General features: G+C 45.5%; 1 protein-coding gene across 2 annotated transcripts in view; it reads left to right on the top strand.

Annotated features, from left to right (window-relative positions):
- The window catches only part of LOC149325458 (neprilysin-1-like), a 77,121-nt gene that overhangs the window by 19,387 nt on the left and 34,113 nt on the right, over positions 1-23,621 (top strand). For both annotated transcript variants that reach the window (XM_089562918.1, XM_089562919.1), the window contains exons 7-13: positions 630-716; positions 1,331-1,533; positions 3,860-4,045; positions 7,502-7,588; positions 10,885-11,015; positions 15,984-16,215; positions 19,492-19,590. In XM_089562918.1, the coding sequence (XP_089419044.1) occupies positions 630-716; positions 1,331-1,533; positions 3,860-4,045; positions 7,502-7,588; positions 10,885-11,015; positions 15,984-16,215; positions 19,492-19,590 (1,025 nt within the window). The remainder of the gene's footprint in view (positions 1-629; positions 717-1,330; positions 1,534-3,859; positions 4,046-7,501; positions 7,589-10,884; positions 11,016-15,983; positions 16,216-19,491; positions 19,591-23,621) is intronic.

Below are 23,621 nucleotides of genomic sequence, written 5' to 3'. Positions count from 1 at the left end.
GCATGTTATTCATTAGTTGCCTTCTTAATTTTACGAATGGATTATGCATTAACGCGAACAGGCTTTCAGTGGAAGTCTGTCCAGCCAGTGCTCTTAGGCATAACATGCTCACTGGTACTTTGACTTTAGCAACGACTGTAGAAGTGCGCAACCGCGGCCTGTAGCTGTCAACAGGTTTTAGTCAAAACGCGCGAAACTGAGTGGAGGCTGTCGATGAATAAGGAAAAAAGGAATCTCTAGACCAGTCTTGTGTATAATATCCACGAAGCAGATAGCGATCATGGCGTCAAAATCTATATGCTATCCTCCGTGCACTGAGAAGAAATTTTTATTAATTTTTTGCGACGCATTTTTGGAAAGTGCTCCCAGTGATTGGCACGAAAAATAACAAAATCATGCTAGCGCTTGTGTGGTTATTTTTTTACTTTAATGGGTAATCCGATATCATGCCCCCTCTACTGATGGAAGATTAAATGCCTTCTACAAAGGCATTACTATATTACGATGGGCACAAATCAGCACCGAAGAATGTTTTTTTATTTTGTGCCAGGAATGTTGCCATTTCTTTAAGACAGATAGATGCGAGATTACCTGTAATGCTGCCCCGGATGCTTCAACATTTCTTTCAGATGGGCTGAACAAGACTATCGTCTCCTATTCCAGTCAGCATGCCATCCAGAAAGCTGCTGCCCTTTACAAAGGTTGCACCAATATGGGTGAGTGACAGCCGTGCCACGCTGTGAAATTTCCTTAGATGCGAGGGCGTCTGTGGAGAGAAAGATGCACATCAAGCTATGAGCCCCGGTGGCCAAATTTTTCTCTTCGTAGTCCATGCGCAGATTTTCTCTAGTGTGCCCACCTCTCCACTTCCTCGCTTCTTCCCATACTCTCCGCCAAAACTCCACAGTTTCACACTTGATATTGTTGATAATCACAAAGTGAACAAGAGAGGGTGCTTGCCAGCGTTTCGTCAAGAGTCCTTGTCTTCTTCTAGGCAAAGCCTTCATCATTGGCGTGGTTTAAATAGGCTCTTCAGTGCGAGGAGGAGGGTGTGAACTAGGAAAGGAGATAGGATGGCGAGGGTGAACGAAGCCACCTGTCGTATCTAGACACACAGGCTTTTAAGCCAAAGCTCGCTATCCCTCCCAACTCCACACCCCCGGATTCGTTTCTGCTGAGGTGGCCGTTTTCTTTTCACGATCAACTTTAGCAGCCATCGTGCCTGGACAAGATTCGCCCTCCCCATCCTAACACCCTCCCCACTTCACACCCGCCTTCCTACCATTGGGGCCTTCCTTATCGGAAGAAACACCCTATTTAAACCCTGCAGGGATGCGACACACCAAGGGCACGAAACCACTGGAGAACCTGCTGGATAAGTACGGCATTCCGCAGTGGCCCATCGGGGACCAGGACTTCAAGATGAATGTGATGAACACGCTGGCCGACATGATCCGCGATCTCGGACTCAGCGCCATTGTATCGGTGCGCGTCGGTCCCGACCACCACGACACGCGAAGGCACATCGTCTACGTGAGTACGACGAAATCGACACGGGTCCTTTGCCTTAAAAGGGTACGGTGGGCAAATTTATCGAGTTTTTGTTCAGGTAAAACTGCTTTTATCGCTTTTTTGCGCTTATACTTGGGCTTGCCCGGCAGCAGAACACAGCCGTTCATTCCTCAGAAAATTAGATTTTTAACTTCTCGCCCCTACGGATAAGAGCCCATGACGTCAAGCTTAGCCTGAAACCCGATGCGTAAAAAAGAAAAACCGTCGCGACAAAGCCGGATTGCAAGTGAGAATATCCCCCCCCCCACACACACAAACACAAAGTTAATGACAGGCCTGGTTTCAGTGAAAGTGGCGTCATTATCATAAGAACTTGGTAATCTGGCAGTTCTGGCGAAGTGTATTTTTTGGCCAGTCTTTTCTTCTTCTTTGTGCATTATTACCTGGTTCCCGCGTGAACAAATTACAAGGCTTCTATTTGCTCATATTACGCATTTACGTACTTAGCCGTCATCTTCAGTCTCTATTTCAGCCATTCAACGCGCGTACTAATCTTTTTCATGTTTTGTACGTGATGGAATCGCTGCGTGAAACAGAGTAACCTCTCTGGCCACGAACCGAGTTTCTGTTGAGTTGTTTAGCTGTTTTGAGATAGTCGTATTTGATATTTTTAAATATTGGTTGTTAGGTCTGAGACACGGGGCTCCAAAGAATGTGACGCGATGAATACCTTAAAATGTTGAACAAACCACCAGATTTGTCCTCTAAGGCGCCATGCAAGCACGAGTCTAAAGGTGCTGAGCTGTGGCGTCCTATCCAGCTAAGATCATTTCTTTTCTTGGTATACAAAAATTATTGCGAACGAAATTCACTCCTTATACAGAATCAGTTTTGTGGTACACTGCACCAAGATGTTGTGATAATGTTCTAATAGCATTGGTGAGAACATCTGGTAAAGGCATTTCATGTTTAAGGACAAGAGGCATAAATTTGTGCGTAATTTTTTTTTGCTTGTTGCAGTTGGGAATGGTTGTGTTCAATGGTGACGTCTCTGTGATGCAGATCTTGTTGGCTAGAAGGCGGCCTTGCTTTCCGCTATTCTTGCGCAAAAAGCAATTCCACGGGATGTTTCTTCTGCGAATTCCTCTGGGAAGCACCATTTTACCTTACAATTTTAGCGCCCAAGACCAGCCTTTGGGGTGTATGGAATCAAACTTTTAATATATGAATTTACATTGTTAGCTTTTCCTCGCCGTTCCCTGTACCAGGAGTTGGGAGTTATTTTAAGCGGCAGCGTCAAACTCCCGTTCAGTTTGGAAACAATCGCAGTGTTTGCCTGTGACGTATCGATAAAGCCCCGATTGATCGAGAGGGTCGAGATGTCTCAGTATGAGCTCGTAGCGCGACTAAAATGTGATTGTGATATGTTACTATGTAAAGTAAGTTAATTACGCTGAAACAAAATTGGCGTCATTACTTAGAAATCGACCCATAACCCTATGGATGCGAGTCAGACACGTGCGTCTTGCGCCATGGAGGCATGTTCGTTCGGCTTGGCTAAACTTAGACGTTGGGTATCTTGCTGGGTAGCATGGTGCCTAGTATGTGTAGTGACGTAGGCTGATCCTTGTGTGTAATTAGAAATCCAGATACATCTCGGCACTTACTACGGCGAAACATCAGACACATACCGAAAAAAAGAACAAATTATGGAAAGCCGACATTCTTATATAAGTCAACTCAAATATTGAACAAGGTTGATGAACTGTTAGATTTTACCGCTTCATTGGGTACTTAAAAAAAAACGCTTACCGCTACGAGCCGATGTTGTTGTTTGTATGTACGTATATCCATTCACAAAATGAATACGTAGAGTCCAGTTGAGCTATGTGAGCATTGTGGCTGTGTAATGTGTATTTTATACAAGTGTAATATGTGTGTACTTACGCAAATTCTGTACTTTTGCCATTTATATGTATTTTCTTCTGATATCACTGTTGTCGAAACTTAACTGTAGGGGGCTGGGACCTTTCTTCAGGTACTTGGTACCTTTATTCCCAGTCTCCACCCGCGATGACGAGAAATAAAGTTCAAGTTCAAATGCCTACTGCTTAAGAAAGTAGCAAAGCCGCAGCTTAGGTGTCCTCATATTTTTTTTCTCTTCCTTCTATAAGGCCGCTGTTCACCTAATGTGGTTTGGAGGTCCTATTGATGTCACCTGCAACAAAGTTTTTGCTAAGAGCGCATTCCTCTCGACGTTACGGCTGTTCATGCCATTACTGGAAACATTTGTTTACTGAGCCATTGTCTCCAAACATCGCCATAAGCCACTACTTTAAACTTGCAGTTGGGCCAGCCCGAGTTCGGCGTTGAAAGGGAGGTGCTTCGTTCTCCGTTCGGATCACCCTACTTCAGGATACGGCATCGCTACAAGCTCTTCATCTTCCGCTCGGCGCAGATACTCGGATCCTCGGTCGCCGCAGCAGAGAACGTGGTCAACGAAATCGTCAACTTCGAAGGAAAGCTTGCAGCGGTATGTCGCCGAGGGTAGCAGGTATACTCGGTAGTTCAACTTAGGTGAAAATCAATCTAGGAGTGTGGAGACCGTTGTCGAAGATTGAAACAGAAGTTGTTGCTTATTCATATAGTTGCATTCAAATATAGCCATCGTAACTGTATGAATATTACGCGCTTATCTAAATACTCACTAGTCATGAGCCGAAATATAGCCGATAATAAACATATGGCATGATAAGATATTCCCATCAAATCATGTTTCCCTGGATTTGCTTGTTTTATCCCAATGTATAAGTTCATATTTTCCCTTGGGCTTAGCGATTAATTCGTCGCACTTTTTAGTTTAGCTGGTTACCTAGATATCACAAATAAGCAGCTTGCTTTATTGCAAACACTCCTTGACTAAAATAGGGGAGCCGGAGTTTGCAGTCAAAACCACTTTTATGGATTTTTTTTTTTCACTTCGTTAGGCTCAAAATGAAGAAACTAAAATTAACGACAAGTTGTATGCTGCTTTCACTGCGTGTATATTAGTATCAGCTCAGTTTATTCCAATTTTCTTCGCAAAAACTGAGTGCGGCAAGAAAAAGCAGTCATTACGACCGCTTGACAAGCCCCGCCACCCCTGCAACTGAGCAGGGCAGGTCAGTGAACAAAAACAATGTCATTGTATTCTGGGTTCTTCAGATAATGAATGCAAAAGCCTTATTATCTTTGAAATGTTTGGTCTTCTGGAGCACATAACAATGTAAACTTTAAAAATAATATTGCTTAGAAATGCACGACTGCAGCCAACAGCCACCGAAACCAAGGAATATAGGCGGTTTTTATTTGTTATTAATTTGTGGTGTTCATCAATAGGATGTTAATATGGTAATTGTTTTTCAAAGATAAGTGATTGCTAGTAAACCTTTAAAAATATTTGCCATATTCGTCTCTTATTGATGAACACCACAAATAAAAAGCAAAAAACATCCCCAATGCAATTTCGTTTTGGTGACTGTGGGCTTGCGTCATGCCTGTCATACCGAGCTCCTCTTTTCCTTTTCCTTGTGTACTCTTTTGATTATAAAGTAAGTACCTTTACGGAACATTCGAAAGGGTAACGATTTTTAGACACTGAAAAATTGATTCGCTGCTTTATCGACCGCCGGGGTGGGTTGCGCGCTCGACTGCTGATGTGAAAGACACGGGTTCCATCCCGGCCGCGGCGGCCGAATTTTGTTGGAGGCGAAATTCTAGAGGCCTGTGTACTGTGCGATGTGAGCGAACGTTAAAGAACCCCAGGTGGTCGACATTATTCCGGAGCCCTTCACTACGGCGTCCCTCATAGCCTGAGTCGCTATGGGACGTTAAACCCCAATGAACCAAACCTTTATCGAAATTCTCGGCATAAATGATGTGCGAGACGCTCACCTGCTCTAAATAAAAAATAAAAGGAGGCTTATCAAGGTTAAGCCCAGTGGATGCGAAGCATGTCCTTAGCGTTTGGAGGCATCTTGACCGCATACACGCCCGGCGCAAAGACGCTGGCGCGGTTGCGGGCACAGAGACTGACGCGACGGCGGGCGCGCGCCGCCTCACCTCTGGCGTGACGTCACATATCACGTGATGCAGCGATGATGGCGCCGCCGCCGCGTCGCGCGCGACGGCGCGAACCGAAGCGTGGAGGCCTCCGTCGGGCGACGTCCGACAGCGCCATGGAGGAAGGAAAACTAAGGAGAAGCCCTTCGTATTCCCAATGCATTGGCGAGAATGTGGCGGAAGTGACGTCAAAATTTAGGCTTAAAAGGTCGGGCCACTAGCAACGTTGTCGTTGTTGCTAAGAAAACTCGGGCCACTAGCAACGGCGTACGGCGTCGTTAACGTCGTTGTTGCTAGGGGCCCGAGTGTTTCTCGGTGGCGGTGGACGGGCTTTCGGCACGGTGTGTTCGGCCTTGCGTTTTAAAGTCTACATGCCTGGCGTCGTGACGTTACGCACGCATCTAAGGTTGCTTTTTAATGCAGCAAATAACCGCTAATTTGATATTTTGTTCGTCAAACTTGGTGTCGTTACGCGGAGCGATCGATGCATTGAAATGAATCTCGCGAAAAGGTGGCACTCCGGAACAGCGCTTCGACACGCGAAGAAGCGTTGATTGTTTTGATCAGCGAACTTTCGCACCTCACCAAACAGCAGAGAAACATGAAGCCGCTCTCGGCGATGCTGAGCTGCGTTTCGAAGGCCACATGGCGGGTGTACGGTAGCCCGAGGAGGATGGTGAGCTGAGCTATAAGCGGCGCGCAATGTCGTCTTTCTTCGCCTGGGGTCGGAAAAGGTTCACCGCACCTGTGCGCTGGTCTGTGTCTAAGTGCGTGTTTACGGGGAGGGAGGTGTAGGAGTGTAGCGGCGAGCGGCGCGGTTTTTTTTATACCTTCCTTTTACGAAGCGCTTGCGAGCCGCGCGCGATCCCCGCCCCGTAGCTCGGTGGAGAAAGCAGATAGTGAGGAGAGCCAAGCCAACTTCCGGTTGCGGGGCGGCTTCACAAAATGTGACGTCAGGGCCTCTCCTTAGTTCTTTCCTTCCTCCATGGACGGCGCGATATGAGGCTCCATCTGCAGCCGGTGTGACGTCATCACGTGACGTCATGTCACGTGACCTACTTGAAGGTCACTTGAAGGTCAATGGTGGCCACCGCCGGGCGTCGCGCGAAGGCCCGAAACCTGCGTTAATATGCTTCGCATAAAATTTCGCGCTGTTGCGCAACTGGTCACGACCGCGGCAGCAGGCAACGCGCTGCAGCATTTAGCAGTCACTGATGACTGAAGAGCACACACTGCTGACGACAGCAGTGAGAGTACAGACGCAGGGCTTCTATGTCGCAGTACAACCTTACGGCGCTGCACTCCCTGCGAGCAGTCGCGCATGAGAGTCAGCACGTACCTGGCAAGTTTTGACTCGCGCTCATGTCCAGGGATTTCGGTACAAAGTTTCACTATTAGAGAGGAAAAATGCGAAACATTCCCTGGATGAGTAATTATATGCTTAATACTTTTGCGCAGTTTCCAAACAAGGGACAATTCACGAATAAACATCACTGTCACTGTATCCATTGTAACGGGAAACATGCGTTAAAATAAGTAAAATGATGACCCTTTATTTTCGCATAGTATACGAGATACCTCAAGCGGTGGACTTCTCATCATCAACGAAACCAACGTACACCCTTTGAAGGCATCATTCCGTTGAAAGTCACAGTCAGCAGTTTGTAGGTATATAAATAGTCACTTCGATAATAGCATGCGTTGTTTTCTGAACTATTCATCGGTCATGATATCTTACTTCCAACCTCTAGTGATCCCTGCTGTTTCACTTGTATAAATGGGCAGCCAAATTTTAATCCTAGCCTCGGTAAATTGCCTCATAAGGGAAATTTTCTGCACCTTTTTGCCTATAAAGGGAATAATAATGCGTTAATTTATTTTTTTTTAGATATCCGAAGAGCCCACGGACCTCCCTGATCCGAAAAAGTCCTTTCACCTCATCTCTATGGAGTCTCTGGAATCAACGGTGCCAAATGTGAGGACCGCAGTCAATTATTTCCAAGTATTTTCTTCCAATACTAACATGGTCAAAGCTGCGCGTGATTATATTTCTGCCAAATATAACAGATATTTTCTGCCATTACATATCTTAAGGGTCACAGAAAACAAGTATCCTAGTCGATTTTTTGTCACCACATTGCAACCACCTTAAACAGGCCCCTACATTCCGAAGTAAATCCATGTTCAAATCACAAATCACCTTGGGGGATTCCCCTAAAACATTTGATCAACACTGTTCCCACTTCGAGTTATTGATTAATTCGCTCTCGCCCTATCATAAGCTTGCCGTCCAAGTTAGCTCAGTTAGTACAGCGACTGCTCCGGTGAAGCGGTGGTCACGGGTTCGAACCCCGGGCCAGGACGAATTTTTCTTTAACTGCGAAGTTTCTGAGAAAGCTGTATCTTTCCTTTGTAGTCGTATGGCTGCGCTTGGGTTGATGTCAATGAGTAATTACTCCCTTATTACACAAAAAAGAATATTGTTGATTTTCACAAAGGAGGTTGGGACGTACCGATACGAATGTGCGAGAACGACAGAAATAATAAAAGCGCCAGTTCGATGCTCTCCTCCTCAGCCTTCAACTACTATACGAGGGCAGTGCGAGTGCTGTTTTTATAGGCATCCGATTCCGTTATGCCTGTGTCCTATGCAATTCAATGTGTTTGTTATAGGTTCATATTCCCTTGTTGCAAACAGATTACAGCTTGAATTTTTCTTTTATTATTTTGTGTACTTTTAGGGCACTTGTGGAGTATGTCGGAAACATATCGCGTCTGGAATTGCTTTTAAAATTTACACGTCCGGGAGCCCGGCCGTTTTGCACCTTATCCATGAAGGTATTGATCCATTAACAAGGTGACCATGCGGGTCATTTGGAGTGTCTCGAACGCTTGGAACCAGCGAACAGACAGGCTCACCAGAAGGAGTACGTGGGACACCACTTGACTAAGAGCAGTTGTAAGTGCAGCGCTTTCCCGTGTGCACCTTTTCCTGGTGATCCTGTCTGTTCACTGGTTAAAATATGTCTGTATCTGGCCACTTGTGCTCCCTCCGCTAAAACAATTTTGTAAAACAATTGCTTCCCTCATCTACACATGTTTCTTAGAATACTTACAGATCCCATTGGACGTCACTGCAGGTGGCTTAGTTACAGAGGGCAAGGTAAAAAAACAGTTAAAATAAAAAAGTAAAAATAAAAATTTAAATACGAATAGAAATGAATAAAATAAAAACAATACGAACAACTCTGCTCCAAAATGAAAGGGAAAGATAATACACATTGAACAGAACATGACTCGTCAAATCACAGTATTCACATTTACTATGTTTAGGCCGCTAATTCAACGGGACACTGACGATAAATTGGAGTTGGCTTGCATCGATAGAATACCAGATTCTAACCACAAAAATACCACACCTACTGAAAACGAAGCTTTGAAAGGTAGTAAAGAGCAAGACCTAAAATACAGGCACCACCGCAACCGACCAGACTCACAAGTAGAAGCCCGGTGTCGAAATAGCCTACCACGGATCTCTGAAGCTGGAAGATGTGCATGAAGGTTTCGCGTTTAGATGTTGAAGCATGCAGGTTTGATCGGACACCTCGGGTAGTATACCCGGATAGTAAAGTGGAGGACAACACGGGAACACTATTTTTTGCTACATGCCGGTCATATACAACGAACCACTGATCGGCGAGAAAAGTCGGCTTTGTTATCAATTGTGTCAACTGATTCAACGCAGGTACAAATTAAAATTAGAAAACTCCATCCACAATTCATAGGAGAGTGAATGACGAAAGGGACAATGGACTTCATATGTGTATTTCTCATAACGCAGTCACGCGCCCTGGCAGATGAAAATGCTGGCAACTTTGTTGCATGGCAATACATGAGTCTTGTATACCGAATTCTTGTGTTTGTTTGTAGGCGTTTGCTTTTAAAGGGTACATGCCCTAACACTTAAGTTCTGTCTTCGCAGCAGGTAACTTTGAAAAGGCATGATCTCAAAGTCAATCTTTCGTTTCCAAAGCAAAACTAAAAGGACGGCCGCAGAAATTATTGTACAAACTATTCTTCATCAAAACAAGGTAATTTCCTAAACTGAACGGCTTGTATTATTCTTGGGCGAAAGTATAGTTCGATCTTTTTGACATGAAGGCATCTGCCTCCATGAATCTCTATGAATCAAAGCTCAAAAACCGCTCGCCTCGAGCAACAGATAATGCTTTGCAAATATAAGTTATGTTCAAAAGAAATCGGTCACACATGTCACCTTTAAAAAGCTAGTGGATGCGTCCACACTATATAGTTCCTGTTGATAACAAAATCAAAACTGTAAAGCAGTAACCACACATCTCATCAGTAAAACTGCTCCATTTCTGGGACTGGCCTCAATATGTAGGTCGAAATTTATCGCGGCTTAAATTCGACAACATGTACAATGCTGCATAGGTCTCTAGTCTCCGTGGATGACACCAGTTGCAGGACGACTGCCATCGTGTCGCAGTGAACAAGCCCGCTTGATTGCCTTTATAAGCTTTCAGATAATCGCTAAATAACTCCAGTGAACCGCTACACTACCCCTTCTTCAGTATGATGAAGAAGTTTCATTGACAGCTTTACCATATCCCCACTCCCCGACTGTCGCCGGGATATACCCTGCATGAAATGAAGTTACGGAGGTCGCTTAAGACTATTTAGGTGCTTTGAATGTGAATGCACTGTCTCGTCGTGGGCTCCGTTGCGAGGTTCATTAAATATTCCGTACTCTTTAATGACACAGCTACCCATTAGCAATTGCAATCGTGATGAAAAGCGTACGCTAGGTTCTGCATTATTCGCAAAGAAGAAACGCGGTCATGTGGCTTTAGGGTTGCCTGCTCGCCTCGTGGTCTCATGTTGGTTGGTTCAATTCCCCACACGTTCGGAAGGACTTCTGCTTTCCTTCGCTGTAAACGTACCTATCTTATGGCCTACGGCTGACGCCATGCGAGGCGATGGTGACATCATTCTGCAGTGTTCGTTCCACTGCTGCTAATTAATGCCGCCAGGTTTTGTTGCCAATGAGCCGTATAACGCTTTCCCACTAATATAGTTAACCAGAGAGTGAACACAGGTGTTTGCAGAGACACTACACGATGACGTCGGCGGCAGCGTTTGACTCGCGAAGTGTCCCTCACACAAATGCTGCTTTAGTGCATCTCGCTTCAACTTGCTGCGAAACTGAGACCATTTTTGGACATATTTTCCATTCTCTGCGTGCCTCAGATGAAGTGGACCTCCTTCCTAAACTTGGTTCTGCGTGACGCCCAAGTGAGCCTGGACAAGTACGACCGCATCATCCTGTCGAACAGGCACTACCTGCTACGCCTGGGCGGCGTGCTTGCCACGGCGAAGACGTAAGCCCGTACCATCTAACCGGATGATCTCGATGGACGATCACAGATGCGAAAGCGATTTCACTGAGCGCTTTGCGTTACCGCGGATTCGGCACAACGGTCTAGTTGACTGCATCTGCCAACATGTCATGGCTGACAATGAAGTTCCGACTTCATTCTTTTCGAAAAAAAAAGTAACAGATCGGTAGCCGAGGTTGGAACCGAGACCCTGTTCGTGTGTGAAATGTAGTACAGTAACACTTGGCTACGGAGCGAGGAATGCGCGCCGGTGGAAGTACGAGGTCTGTTAGAAAAGTATCCGACCTTTTGCTGAAGAAAAAAAACTGGCATAACTGGAGCGTTCGAAACCTAATCACCTTCAAAGTAGTCTCCTTGGGACTCCACATACTTCTCCCAGTGGTACTGCCATTGTTGGAAGTATTCCGAAAAGGCCCCTTTCGGAATGGAGTTTAGCTCAGCTGTCGTTGCGGCCATAATGTCCTCTCTTGTCTGAAATCGCGCTCCTTTCAATGACCTCTTGATTTTGGGAAACAGCCAGAAGTCCCAGGAGGCCATATCAGGAGAGTACGGAGTCTGTTGAACTACAGTAGTCTGGTTTTCCGCGAAAAAAGTGTGAATTTAGTGCGAGGAATGTGCAGGAGCATTGTCATGATGGATGTGCCAATTTCCTGTTGACCTCAACTTCGGCCTCTTGCGCCGCACAGCACCACGCAGGCGACGGAGGACATCCCTGTAGTATTCTTTTGGTTAATGTTTACTTTGTGGGGGGCGTACGCGTGGTGTGCCACACAGAGGGAGTCAAAGAAAGCAGTCAGCATCACTCTGACATTGCTGCGCACTTGGCGGGCCTTCTTTGGTCTTGGTGACGTGGAATGCTGCCATTGTGACGACTGGGATTTGGTTTCTGGGTCGTACCTGTACACCCAAGACTCGTCACCAGCGATTATGGTGTTGATGAAGTCGGGGTCACTGTTTGTGGAATCCAGCATATCCTGTGAGACTTCAACACGAAGCTGCTTTTTCTCCACCGTGAGCAGCTTCAGCGCGAATGTCGCCTCATCTTTCTCCATGGCCAAATTTTTGGGGATAATGGAATGTGCAGAAAAATTGGTGATGTCCACCTCTTCCACAATTTTTCGGATAGTCACACGATGGTCCCGCGTCACCACAGCGTTCACTTCGGCAATGACCTGGTCATTTCGGCATGTTGATGGCCGACCCGAGCGTGGCTCTCTCTGCACCCATGTGCTGCCGTCTTTAAACCAATTGTACCACTGCTTAATCTCTGTGCTGCTCATAGCATCGTCGCCGAAAGCCGTCTGAATATTCCGAATGGTTTCCACTTCGCTGTCGCCTAGTTTCTGGCAAAATTTGATGCAGTAGCGCTGCTCCTGTCGCTCCGCCATTTTCCTTGCAATAAAAAACCGACGAGAGCACTGCGCACTGCCTCACTCAAACGCTGCGTGCCTGTGACTGACGCTATCGGCAGGCAAGAAAAAAAATTTTTGCATGTGCACGAAGGTTCAAGGTAGGCTGGTGCAAGCGTGCATGTTTCAAATCGATATGGTGTTCGTAAAAAAAAATAAAGTCGGATACTTTTCTAACAGACCTCGTATTAGCTTACAAGCCTGCAGCGTGCGATGTAGTAACAGTGTTTTGAAAATGTGGGTTTTGGACGATTTCTCTTTTTGTGGCTACACGCACGGACTATTTCTATTTGAAACCGCTGGAAAAAAAAAATTGAATGCCGCAGTATATTATTGACACATTGTGGTTTTGGCATACGAAAGGGTTGTAAGATTTTGTTCTTTCCAATGCCACCCATTGTTTGAACTTTGAGTGCTTTTGGAATAAACGCTAAGCGGGCATCCAGACGCCCCCCACATCGGTAATGCGTGTGAGCTTACACAGACACTCAATTCGGTGGTTGGTGGTTAAAATCAAGTCAGTTATCTTTATGATAAGTCGCACAAAAAACCTTGGCGCCTTCCGTTGAAACTGCATAACTGGTACTGGTTTTAATCTCAGCAAGGCAGCACAGAAAGGAACGAAGTTGACAGGAGAGAGCACTCTGTCCTACCAACTTTATTCCTTCCCGTGCTTTCTTCTGCGCTAAAGACCTATTCCAATGATGCACTCACTAGCGTGCAAAACCGACCTCGGTAGCTGCGCAGACAGCGAGGCTTCGCAGCGCTAGCTTGCAGCTGTCCCAAATACCTGCTATCAGTCAATAACACGCGCTTTTCTCAGCGCGATAACGGTCAGCAGGAATTCCTCAAGTAAAAGGTGCCTTAGACGGCCTTGTATTTAGATTTTCTGGTATCAGCAGAACCACGCTTTTCGTGCGTTTTCGTGCACTCCCGTGGCACATAAAAAATGGTTCATACCTTCGCGCTTTGATCCCTCCTTAACTGATGTCCGAAAACTTGTCTTAAACATGGCTTCCTCTCCGGGTTCAGGATAAGATGCTGAACTTGTTCGCAACTGTGATGAGCCATGAGGTTTAAATTTCACCATCATTACCATCATTATCAACCTGACTGAGCCCACTGCTGCACAGAGAGCTCTCTTGTATCTCTCCAATTAACCCATTGTTGTGGCAGCTGCCACTGCCCTATCCCCGAAAATTTCTTAATCACATCCACGCACCTTAATTTCTACCACTCCCTAGCTATTATTTTAACTGCAGTTTGTTAAATCATGTCTGAAAAAGCGAGCACAATGCGGAACACTAGTACAGAGGCTGAAGGGCGCAAAGGTTAGAAGCGTTCTGCTCTGGACATGAAAAAAAAAGATAGCCAAACAATTAGTTTAAAAAATTGACAGAATTCCAACTTTGATTTAATTCAGTCACCTTCGATTAATTACTTATTCTTCCTCTTCGCTGCATTCTCATGGAAGAAAGGGCGAACAGTTTCAAGCGATATTATTTGAGCACTAAAGCAGCATGAATAGTATACGGCTGGGGGGTATTTTGTTTGCCCACACGAAGAGAAATCTGTCTTAAAATACCGATATGCCATGTAAATCCCAGTTCCCATGGCCTCGTTCCAAGAAGAATTGGAAACTTGTCGTTCTGCAGTCTTACCTTGAGCAGAGATTCGTCGAATGTTCTCTTGAATTCAGAACCTGAAGGAAGCGTATGTATTGGTTAGCTCTAATATTTATCGAAACAGCCTGAAGTTTTCTAATGGAATAAAAGCTTGCAGCATGACTTGTTCTGCTTCCTTGGCACGAAACTACAGGGCCACTGCGAGAAGTGGACGCCCCCTTTGGTGCCATCCTTGGACAAGTTCCGTGTTGGCGCGATTTGTGCGAAGTTTCAAGATGTTACCTCATGCGGCTGACGAAAAAACTGATCGCCTAACTTCAGTATATTTCTTTTGCAACCTACTAAATGGCGCTACATTCCAAGAAGCAGCTAGGATCATTCATAATAGAAAATTTTGCATCATCACTGCAAAGGTTTAAATATTTGCGTTTAGGAAAGAGTTATTTTGCTAGCTCCGAGAACTTCACAGAGAGAGAAGAGCTTGGTCAGGAGGCAGCCTGTTCTACTTGCCACCACTGTAATAGTCTGACGGCTTCAAGCATTTTCAGCACACTGTCGTACAGCACACTACGCAGGCGCGATCGCACAAGAGCAGGAGACAGTGCGCATCACCTTGCGACAACTGTGTTGTCAAATTGTATTCTCTAGTGCTTTTATAAACAATTTAAGAATCGAAAGGCAACTGTGCACGCAAAGAACTAAGCAATAACCAGTGAGTAGTTGTTTCAGCACACTGTGGCACTCCATGGCTCGGGCGATCGAGATTTTTAGCTGAACCGCACTACATACTTAAGCAACACTGTCGCCTCCCAGATCAAATAATTTCCCCGCTACATTTCGTAGTTCACATGTGTGTCGATATATTTACGTTTGGCCAAATATGCATACCATAACTTGATAAATGCACGAAGTTGGCTCCTCATTTTTGATTCCAGGCAACAAAAAGCCTGGTTGGTATCTTAATTTGATCGCAGTTTTCCGTTATAGCTTTTGGAAAAATCAGTGCAGAAGAGGAAAGCTGCGAACAGGTCGCCGAGCGTACATATACCTTGCAATGCATCTAGTGTTACTGCAACGTTTGCACAAAGTAAAAAAAAAAAAACATAATAAATGAGAAGCTCCAAACCTACTTTCTTGCTGCAGACATCGCAGTATCCTTGGCGAGTGCATAGCCCTATTGTGCATCTGAAGTTCGCCTTAGACACGAAGCACAGCCGTCGTTAGCCACCTCGGAGTGGTTTCGTTTTCTCGACCCAACCAACGTGACGATCTTATCTCTACAACCGCCTAGAGATGGCGCCGCGCATTTCGAATGAATGTCTTCTAGTCTTAGTAAAAAATAAAAATTGAAATAATTGTTGACGAGGGGAGTATATTGCACTGGTGACTAACTCGGTCAAAAACGTAGCCCTAACCCACTGTGGCACAAAACCGATTGGCAACAGTGCTTCAAATTGTATCCTTATTCTTTTGTCATAAACTTTCTTCGTTTTGCACTGGGTGGCACTGGTTAAGCGCAATCTGTGGGGCTGCACCGCTGTGAAAACAAAATTGTGCAGCGAACGGGGGTGGAATAAACGCAAAGACAGAAAATGACATGACAATTTCGGAAATTCAGTTGACTGCACTGCCTGTCTGATATCTACATGTGCAAAGGCGCTGTCTTTGCTTTACAGAGAAAATACGAATGTATTATGCTATACGAGCCATTGTTTTCTGGCGAGTGTTGCGTACAAAGTGCACTGAGCCGGTAAAACCTTGTGATGATAGGAGTTGCCCCGGGCTCTTTCCTAGCGGATCGGCTGGTAACGCGGCGTCTAGTATGCGATCTAAAGGTGACTTAGTTTGTCCGTCTTTTTCGAAGAAACAGGACTGCAATCAATGGATCATCCCTGCTGACCTACGATTTGTTGCAGCAACGTGGTGGCCAATTACCTGGCATGGCGTGTCGTGGAGCTAATGGGTCCGCTGACGGTCGAGCGGCTGCGCCGGTGCCGGTTCCGATTCGACCGCTACCGCTACTCGATGTTCGATATGCCGGAATTGTCCCGCGAGTGCTACGAGCATACGGCGCGCTACATGCGCTTCGCAACAGCGAAGCTGCTGTACGACGAGCTGGAGGAGAAGCCCGTAGAGCGACACGACAAGGTACGCGGAGGTTTTCTATGCGCTGCAACGTTTAGGCGCGTGGGGAATCCGCGCGGAGTCGTTGCTGTAGATGGTATGGTCAAGGGGTAGTCATCTGTGCGAAAGTTCGAAGAATACTCCCACAGCCTTCAATTCACAACCAATGTGTTTTAAATGGGTGCTGGCTTTGCATGGATTGCATTCTGCAATAGCACCGATTTCTGTCGGCAGCTTACTTGGCTAAGAGTGGTAATTTCAGCTAGTCGGTTCATTAGGAAGAGGCAGGGCAGCTCTTTGAGAACACGGGCCACTGATGAAAGACAAAGACACGCCTGACTACTTCCAATTGAAAACCGTTTCTATTGCGAGTACAAAGACGCCGCATCGCCATAGGGAGACAAAAGCAAATGGGTTTGACACAGGAAGCGATCTTCCAACACAACGCAAGTAAGTGGACACTGCGGGACAAAGCCTCATCTGACGCACAGCTTAAGGAGGCATCGAACAGCCGGGGAAATCTAAGAAGCTTTCGTCATCCACAGATGGGAAGAGACATGTGATAGCACACCTTCGATCGCGTTCTCGAATAAGTAACTGTTCTATCTTAACTACTAGTTTCTTTGCCTCTGATACTGTGTGTCCGACATTTGCTGTTTGCTTCTAAAAATCCATGGTGTCTTTGATCTTTTTGTTGGTCCGCGTCGATAATTACTGCCCACGTAAATAAAACTATTTTCAGTTGGTAGTGCACAGCGTGTGTGTTCGTCTTTATTCAGTCGTCCATGGTCTAAAAGGGCTGTTGTGCCCCTTCCTACTCTGTAATGTTCAGAAATTTCGTATTTTATAAGGTTTCTTGAAGGTCGGATGGGCGCGAAACGTAGTGTCGAGGAACGCGCGACGGGTTTTCAACGCTAAATAACCTTTCTCTGTCAGTTCATGTTGCTCGAAAAATATTGGCCGAGCATTGTACTAACATACGCACGAGAGCGGAAAACCACGCTTGAAACTGACCGTTCTTTATACAACAGCCTCTTAAAACTTGCTCCTTCTTTGCGTAACGTTGTAGAGATGCATAGGTTTACGAACAGCTATTTCTTAAACAGATATGCATCACGTAAACGTAAATGAGCAACAGCAGCGGAGCGACATCTAACATAATGAGCCGACAAAGAATGAGGGCGCAGAGCTAGCAACCCTGGCAATCTCGTGCGCGATCTCAGGAATTCGCTGCCCCGCGAGATGAATAAGAACTAAAATATTAACCAATAGTAAGTCCTTGTCAACCATAAATTTTTACTTTGGGTGCACTGACTTCGCACAGTACACTCGCCTCCATCGAATCTCGCCTCCATCGAAATGCGACCGCCGCCACCGAGATTGAATCCGCGGCTTTCGGGTCCGCAACCGAGCACCATAACCACTGGGCCACATGGTGCGCTTCACGAGATGAACAGCTTTCATTTACTCTAAAGGCTCTTAACGAAATGGCAAACAAACTACAAGCATGCGCTGCATGTTTCAGGAGGCAACTTAGCGGACCTCCTTCAAAAACAATTTTGATTGCGTTTTCCAGACCTGGAGTTCGAGATTTTAAACTTGTTGGCCCCTTCGCACGGTTGTTTTCCTTTGTGATTCCTAACTAGCTTACAGGTTTTACGTTAAAAAACCCCAGGTAGTCGAAATTTGCGGACCGCTTTGGGAAGTTGGAAATCGGCCATTTCTACCCGTCCCGGGTAGTGTCGCGGGGTATTTACGTAAGCAGAGGTCGGAAATTTGGCAGTCTTCACAACTAAACTGTGTTGTAGTATTTTTTTTTTGTCGTGTGACATTTTGCAGTAATGCCTTTGTCCTTTTAAAGCTAATATTACTTCGGCGTGCGTTTCTGCATGAATATCTAAACAAGAAATATAAAGAAACATGCGGCTGGTGTGAGGACCACCATGAGTTTCTCTAACGAGCGAGAACGAACAATTGTGTCGAAGCTTTTCAGCAATAGAAAACTGCTCTTCTGAAATGGCAGATTCATACATTTCATATGATTCGGTCGCTACTGCAGATCAAACTGTTTGCCGTGTTATAGAGCGCAGTTGCAGTGGCCATCTTTACAGGCGTTCTTCTCGAAAACAGACGCGGTGGAAAAATTAAAGTTTATTCGTACCGGCAGATTGTCGCTTCATAACGGCAAAATAGCTGCTTTAATTGAAACGGAAGCCGTTTTAGGCTATTTTTAGAACACCATTGATTAAATATAGGCAGCGCTGGTGCGGGTACTTTTGTGATGAAAACTGCGGCTACGCTATGCTGTCAATTATTTATTGTCATCACGTAGTCTTCGTGGTTCTTGACCTGAATAGTTTGAATCGAGGGGCAAGAAAAGTAGTATTATATTAAAATTCAAGTATGGGTGGTTTTCTGCCGACAAAAACATCAATATAGACACAAAGGCCGGAACGATGAAATTAACCTCGGACAAAAATTGTATGAAGCAAGCCTTAGTGTCCTATTCAGGGTCTCCACTCATTAGAGAGTGTCCTATTCAGGGTCTCCACTCACTAGAGGCTCTGTTTAGTAAACAATTTGTGATTCTCATTTTGTAGGCTATTCATTTACTTATTGTAGAACCAGCTTATGCGGTCAAAATCCGTGTGCGCAGCTTGCGTTCGGCTCACATATCAAATTCAAATGAAGAGGCTGCAATTTTCAAAATTTTTGTATGCAATATGCAGGCATGTGTGGGAGAGGTAGAAAACAGCGAATAGTTTACCTGCCGTTGGCTCATATTCTAGAAATGGTAGCGGTTGGCCTTAGTTGGTTCTAGCTTGTTAAAATGATTTTTATAACGAAAAAGGAAACAGCACTGAAGCCGTTTCCCACCCTTCGGATCCGCTTTAATGCTTTTTCCCACTCTTCGGATTAAGACGAGGGCTCAATCCCGGCTGCGGCGGTCGCATTTTGATGGTAGCGAAATGCTAGATGCCCATGTACTGTGCGGTGTCAGTGCATGTTGAAGTACTTCACGTGGTCGAAATTCCCAGAGCCCTTCACTTCAGAGCCCTTCAGTAAATGCCTTGCGCATGGCAGAGCGATCAGCTAGAGAACGTCTTCTATTCGGCTCTTCGCTAAATGCTTGCTTAAGCGAAAAAGCATCGAAGGTGCGAATTTCTTCGGCAGTTTCCGATTATAACGTTGACTACCTACGCAGCCAACAACATTTTCATGAATCATTAACGGAAAGACACCTTCCTTTATTATTTTCCTTTGATAATTTGTCTTTTGCACCCACATCCTCCACTGCAGGCTCAACACATAGCTGACGAAGTGAAGGACGCCTTTGCCGTCTGGCTCGATCTCACCAGTTGGATGACCGAGAGCAACAAGAAGCTCGCCGTGTTCAAGGCAAGTGTGAAAATGAATTTTCTTCAAGTTTGCTTTCTTTGTTATTTGTCATTTTCTCATTTTGGTCACATTTTAAGCCCCAGACACGTTTAGATGCATTGTGTTTTCCTATAAGAGTTTGTCGAAGAGCTCTAAGTTTGCCAAGGTAAAACGCGAAACATCCTGCTGACGCTGCGAAATCCCTCAGGTTCATTTGTATACTCTTTCTAGATGAGTATTTGAGCTCGACATATTTCAGACGAGCACACAGACAGATTTGACAGGACGGGCGCTGACGCCAAATAAGTTTATTGGAACACACACTCGTACAATTATTTGGAGGGAAGGCAATGAACGAACGCGCATTAGGCAGCGTTTTATCACCTATTCGTTAAAGAACCCCAGGTGGTCGAAATTTCCGGAGCCCTCCACTACGGCGTCTCTCATAGCCTTAGTCGCTTTGGGACGTTAAAACCCCATAAACCAAACCAAACCCTATTCGTTAATAATCTTAATGCACTTTTTTGCTTTTACTTAGAATTTTGATTTCCTCAAGTCGTGGCTCACTTCTCATTGTTTATCACGGAGAAAGGCGTTATTGTCGTCACCACCACTTCTGTTTCCTTGCGAACAAGTGAAATAATAATATTAAAGAATAGGCGATAAAATCATATGTATTCTCCATAATCGACGATGCGCTTTTTTATGGTGATAAGTACGCACGCGCTCACTGCCTTCTTTATAAATAACTGTAGTGGTGTGTGTATGAATAAACTTAGAGTCAGCGCCCATCCTTTCATGTATGTCTGTGTGCTCGTCTTAAATAAGTGCTCAATTACTCTTCCAGCAACAATGCAACAGCTAGCCCTTCAACGTGTTTCATTTGCATATAATTTCGCATATACTTCCATCCTCAATGTAACCTGCCACACTTTCGTCACTCGAAAACTAGAATAGGCTTAAGCATTTTAATTCCGCATAAGGCGCTCTTGGTGGGCAAATAGAAGCCGTTATTAACGACTACTTCAACTACTGTAGCAGCACTTGCAGCTTTAACTCTCTGCAGCGTCATTTTATTTTTCTATGAAAATCAAAATGTTTTTTCGCCTAAATAGTATGTTCAGGCATTAAGAAAGCCACCTTTTTTAGTTTTCCAGCTCAAAGTACCGGTCGTTACAGTTTCACAGGTATGGCTAAACTTCCGTAGAAAGTGTCAGAGCAGTAGTAGATACTAACATTGAAATACGTGAATTTCTACTGTTAAAAGCAATCGACGGCATACACCATGCCATGTATGCCGTCGATACATCACCTTCTGGGTCAACACAGGCTCGCTCGGAGAGAAGGAAGAGAAGTTACAAAAGGCAGCCACCTGCGTAGAGAACTACGTCAGAGCAAGAGGGCCAGCATGCTCCACCGAGAAATCCGAGCTCCTAAGAGTTTGGAGAGAAAAACAAAATCGCACAGTCCCTACTAGCGACGACTTAAAGTTAAGTCTACCTCGAGGGGAAGACGATACGACAAAAAACACTCATCAGAATCTTGGGTATGTGGATACAGTCAAACCAACGCTGCACCCACACCCTCGCCCTACTCCAAGCATCCACTCTACAAGTGGCCCGCATGATCACGCGCATCTCACACAAACGTTATGGCATGCGAGAGGAGGACACACTCAAGCTGGTTAGAAGCGTGGTAGTCAACGGAGTGACATACAGCCTCCCCTACTACAATCCCATCAAGAGTGAGGTACAACAGGCGGACGTGATCCTACGTAAAGCCTACAAAACCGCACTCCATCTTCCTCACAGCACTTCAACCGAGAAGCTCCTAGCCCTAGGACTACACAACACTTTCGATGAACTGAGAGAGGCACAACTAGTCTCCCACCTGCGCAGACTACAGCAGACCGCACCTGGCAGGGAGCTCCTAAAGAAACTGGGCCGCGCCGATCAAATTCAAGAGACACAGAGGACAGAAACAATCCCGGATGAATATCGCAACACACTTAAAGTAACGCCCATACCCAGCAACATGGATCCCAACCTACACAAAGCATGAAGATAGGCAAGGGCTGAATACCTACAAAATACAGCACTCCAAGAAACGACGGTACACGTGGATGCAGCCACATACACCAGAGCCGCGGGGCAGCACAACAGCAACGCGGTAACAACGGTGATTGACTCAACCCTACGCGAGATCACCAGCGCATCACCACAAGACTGTACGATAGTCGAGGCTGAGGAAGCGGCTTTCGCTCTAGCGGCAGCGGAGGGCTTTCGATCTAAACGGTCTCTGACAATCCTTATAGACTCACAAACAGCATGCCGCAACTACCTACGCGGCAGAATAGGGCGCAGAGCGCTCCGCATACTCCGCTCTGGGGGCCACATAACACAACGAAAACCAAACGAAGAACCAATCAGGAGTACGATAGTATGGACGCCGGGACACGCGGGAGTAACAGAGAACCAAGAGGCGGACAGGATAGCTCGAGGGTACACTTATTACCGAGCATCCAAAGTAGGCGACCTCGAGGGGAACGAACCTGTACCGTAAGATAATTCGGCGATACTAAACTATTACAATGACTGCAGAAAGCGGTATCCACCACCACACAACTCCCTTAGCAGAGAGGACTGTCGTGTGGAGGCAGCTACAAACGGGCTCGTACCCGAACCTACACGTACTCAGAAAAATGTATCCCACACAATACACTTACAAATGCCCTTGGTGCCAAGAACCACCCACGCTGTACCACATAACGTCGGCATGCCAGAGGATAAGCGTGGCACCCGTTATAACAAACCTGAGTGCGGAGCAATGGGAGGGAGTGCTCTCCAGCGATCGCCGAGTCGACCAAGAAGGTCTGATTCGGCGAGCACAACTGGCAGCAGCTTCCAGCGGAGCCCTGAACTAAGAGCAACCGACTTTAGTACACGTAGATGGACGAAGCCATCTGCAAACCGCAGAAGAAAAGCAAATCTATAGCTTAATAAAGTTTTTCACTCACTCATTCTCATAAAAGGCCGGCCGACGTGCCGCCGAGTTCAGTGTTCTGTAAAATACTATTTTCTGCGTTTGGTATATGGCATAGAAAATGGCATAGAAAACCGCGCTATTTGCGACATGAGTGATGCTAAATTTTCATGAAACAAAGAAGTCACTGCTAGGTGGAATTCACTGTCCGAAAAAGCTGCGAATAAAATATTTACCCAATTGTGTACGAAGAGCCTTAAACGGTAAGTGCGTTAAATCATTCCTTAGTATCTGTGACCATCTAATCGCCTCTTCAAGTTCATGTGATTTAAGTGACTGCATGTATATTCAAATGATCTCAAGAAACTGTTCATGGCATGGAAAAGAAGAATTCGCTACTTCACTCTCATTGAACTCGGTCCATTTCAATTCCGACAAATACTAATAGCTTGCTTGCCAAAATCAAATAGGTTACTTTAGCGTTTCGTTTGTTTTCTTTATTGCGTTATTCGTAGCGGCTGTGTGAAGTTCGCACATGGTCTTTTGCTTTAGAGTGTTACCTCTAATACCACCGCAGGAAGACATTTCTGCTCTCATTAGATCTTATCTGGATATTCTTCCCTCCTCCTTATGCAGTAGCAAACTTGGTGTCCTTGGCGGCAAATTTTGATGATTTTAATCACTCATAGCAAGCGTGAACAAAAGGCGACAAACGATAATTCAATTACATGGTACCTGAGTAGAGGTGTGCTCATACTCCCAGATCGGAAAAAATGTTTTGAATACCGTTCATTTCCATCATTACCTGTTATCTCCAACTCATAAGAATCCAGTTGTCTGAATACCTCTCCTAAGCGCAGGATGGTTATTAGCGGAGATATCGTGTACCCCTGCCTGGCACCTTTAGGAATCTCGTTACTTCCTGTTGACATTGCTCTTGTAAGTAACAGAAGAGAGGAATTGCAGAGCACGATCAAGGGCCTAAACGAGCAAAGCACAACGGCAGATGGCAGGCTTCACGTGAAATCAGAAACTAGAATATGGCCGGGGAAGAACACAAAATGAAAGGC

This window comes from Amblyomma mixtum, chromosome 10 (genome assembly GCF_055824585.1).
Source record: "Amblyomma mixtum isolate Tamu chromosome 10, ASM5582458v1, whole genome shotgun sequence".
Taxonomy (NCBI): domain Eukaryota; kingdom Metazoa; phylum Arthropoda; class Arachnida; order Ixodida; family Ixodidae; genus Amblyomma; species Amblyomma mixtum.
Note: the sequence above shows the minus strand (reverse complement) of the source record. Positions and strands in the feature narration are given on the sequence as shown.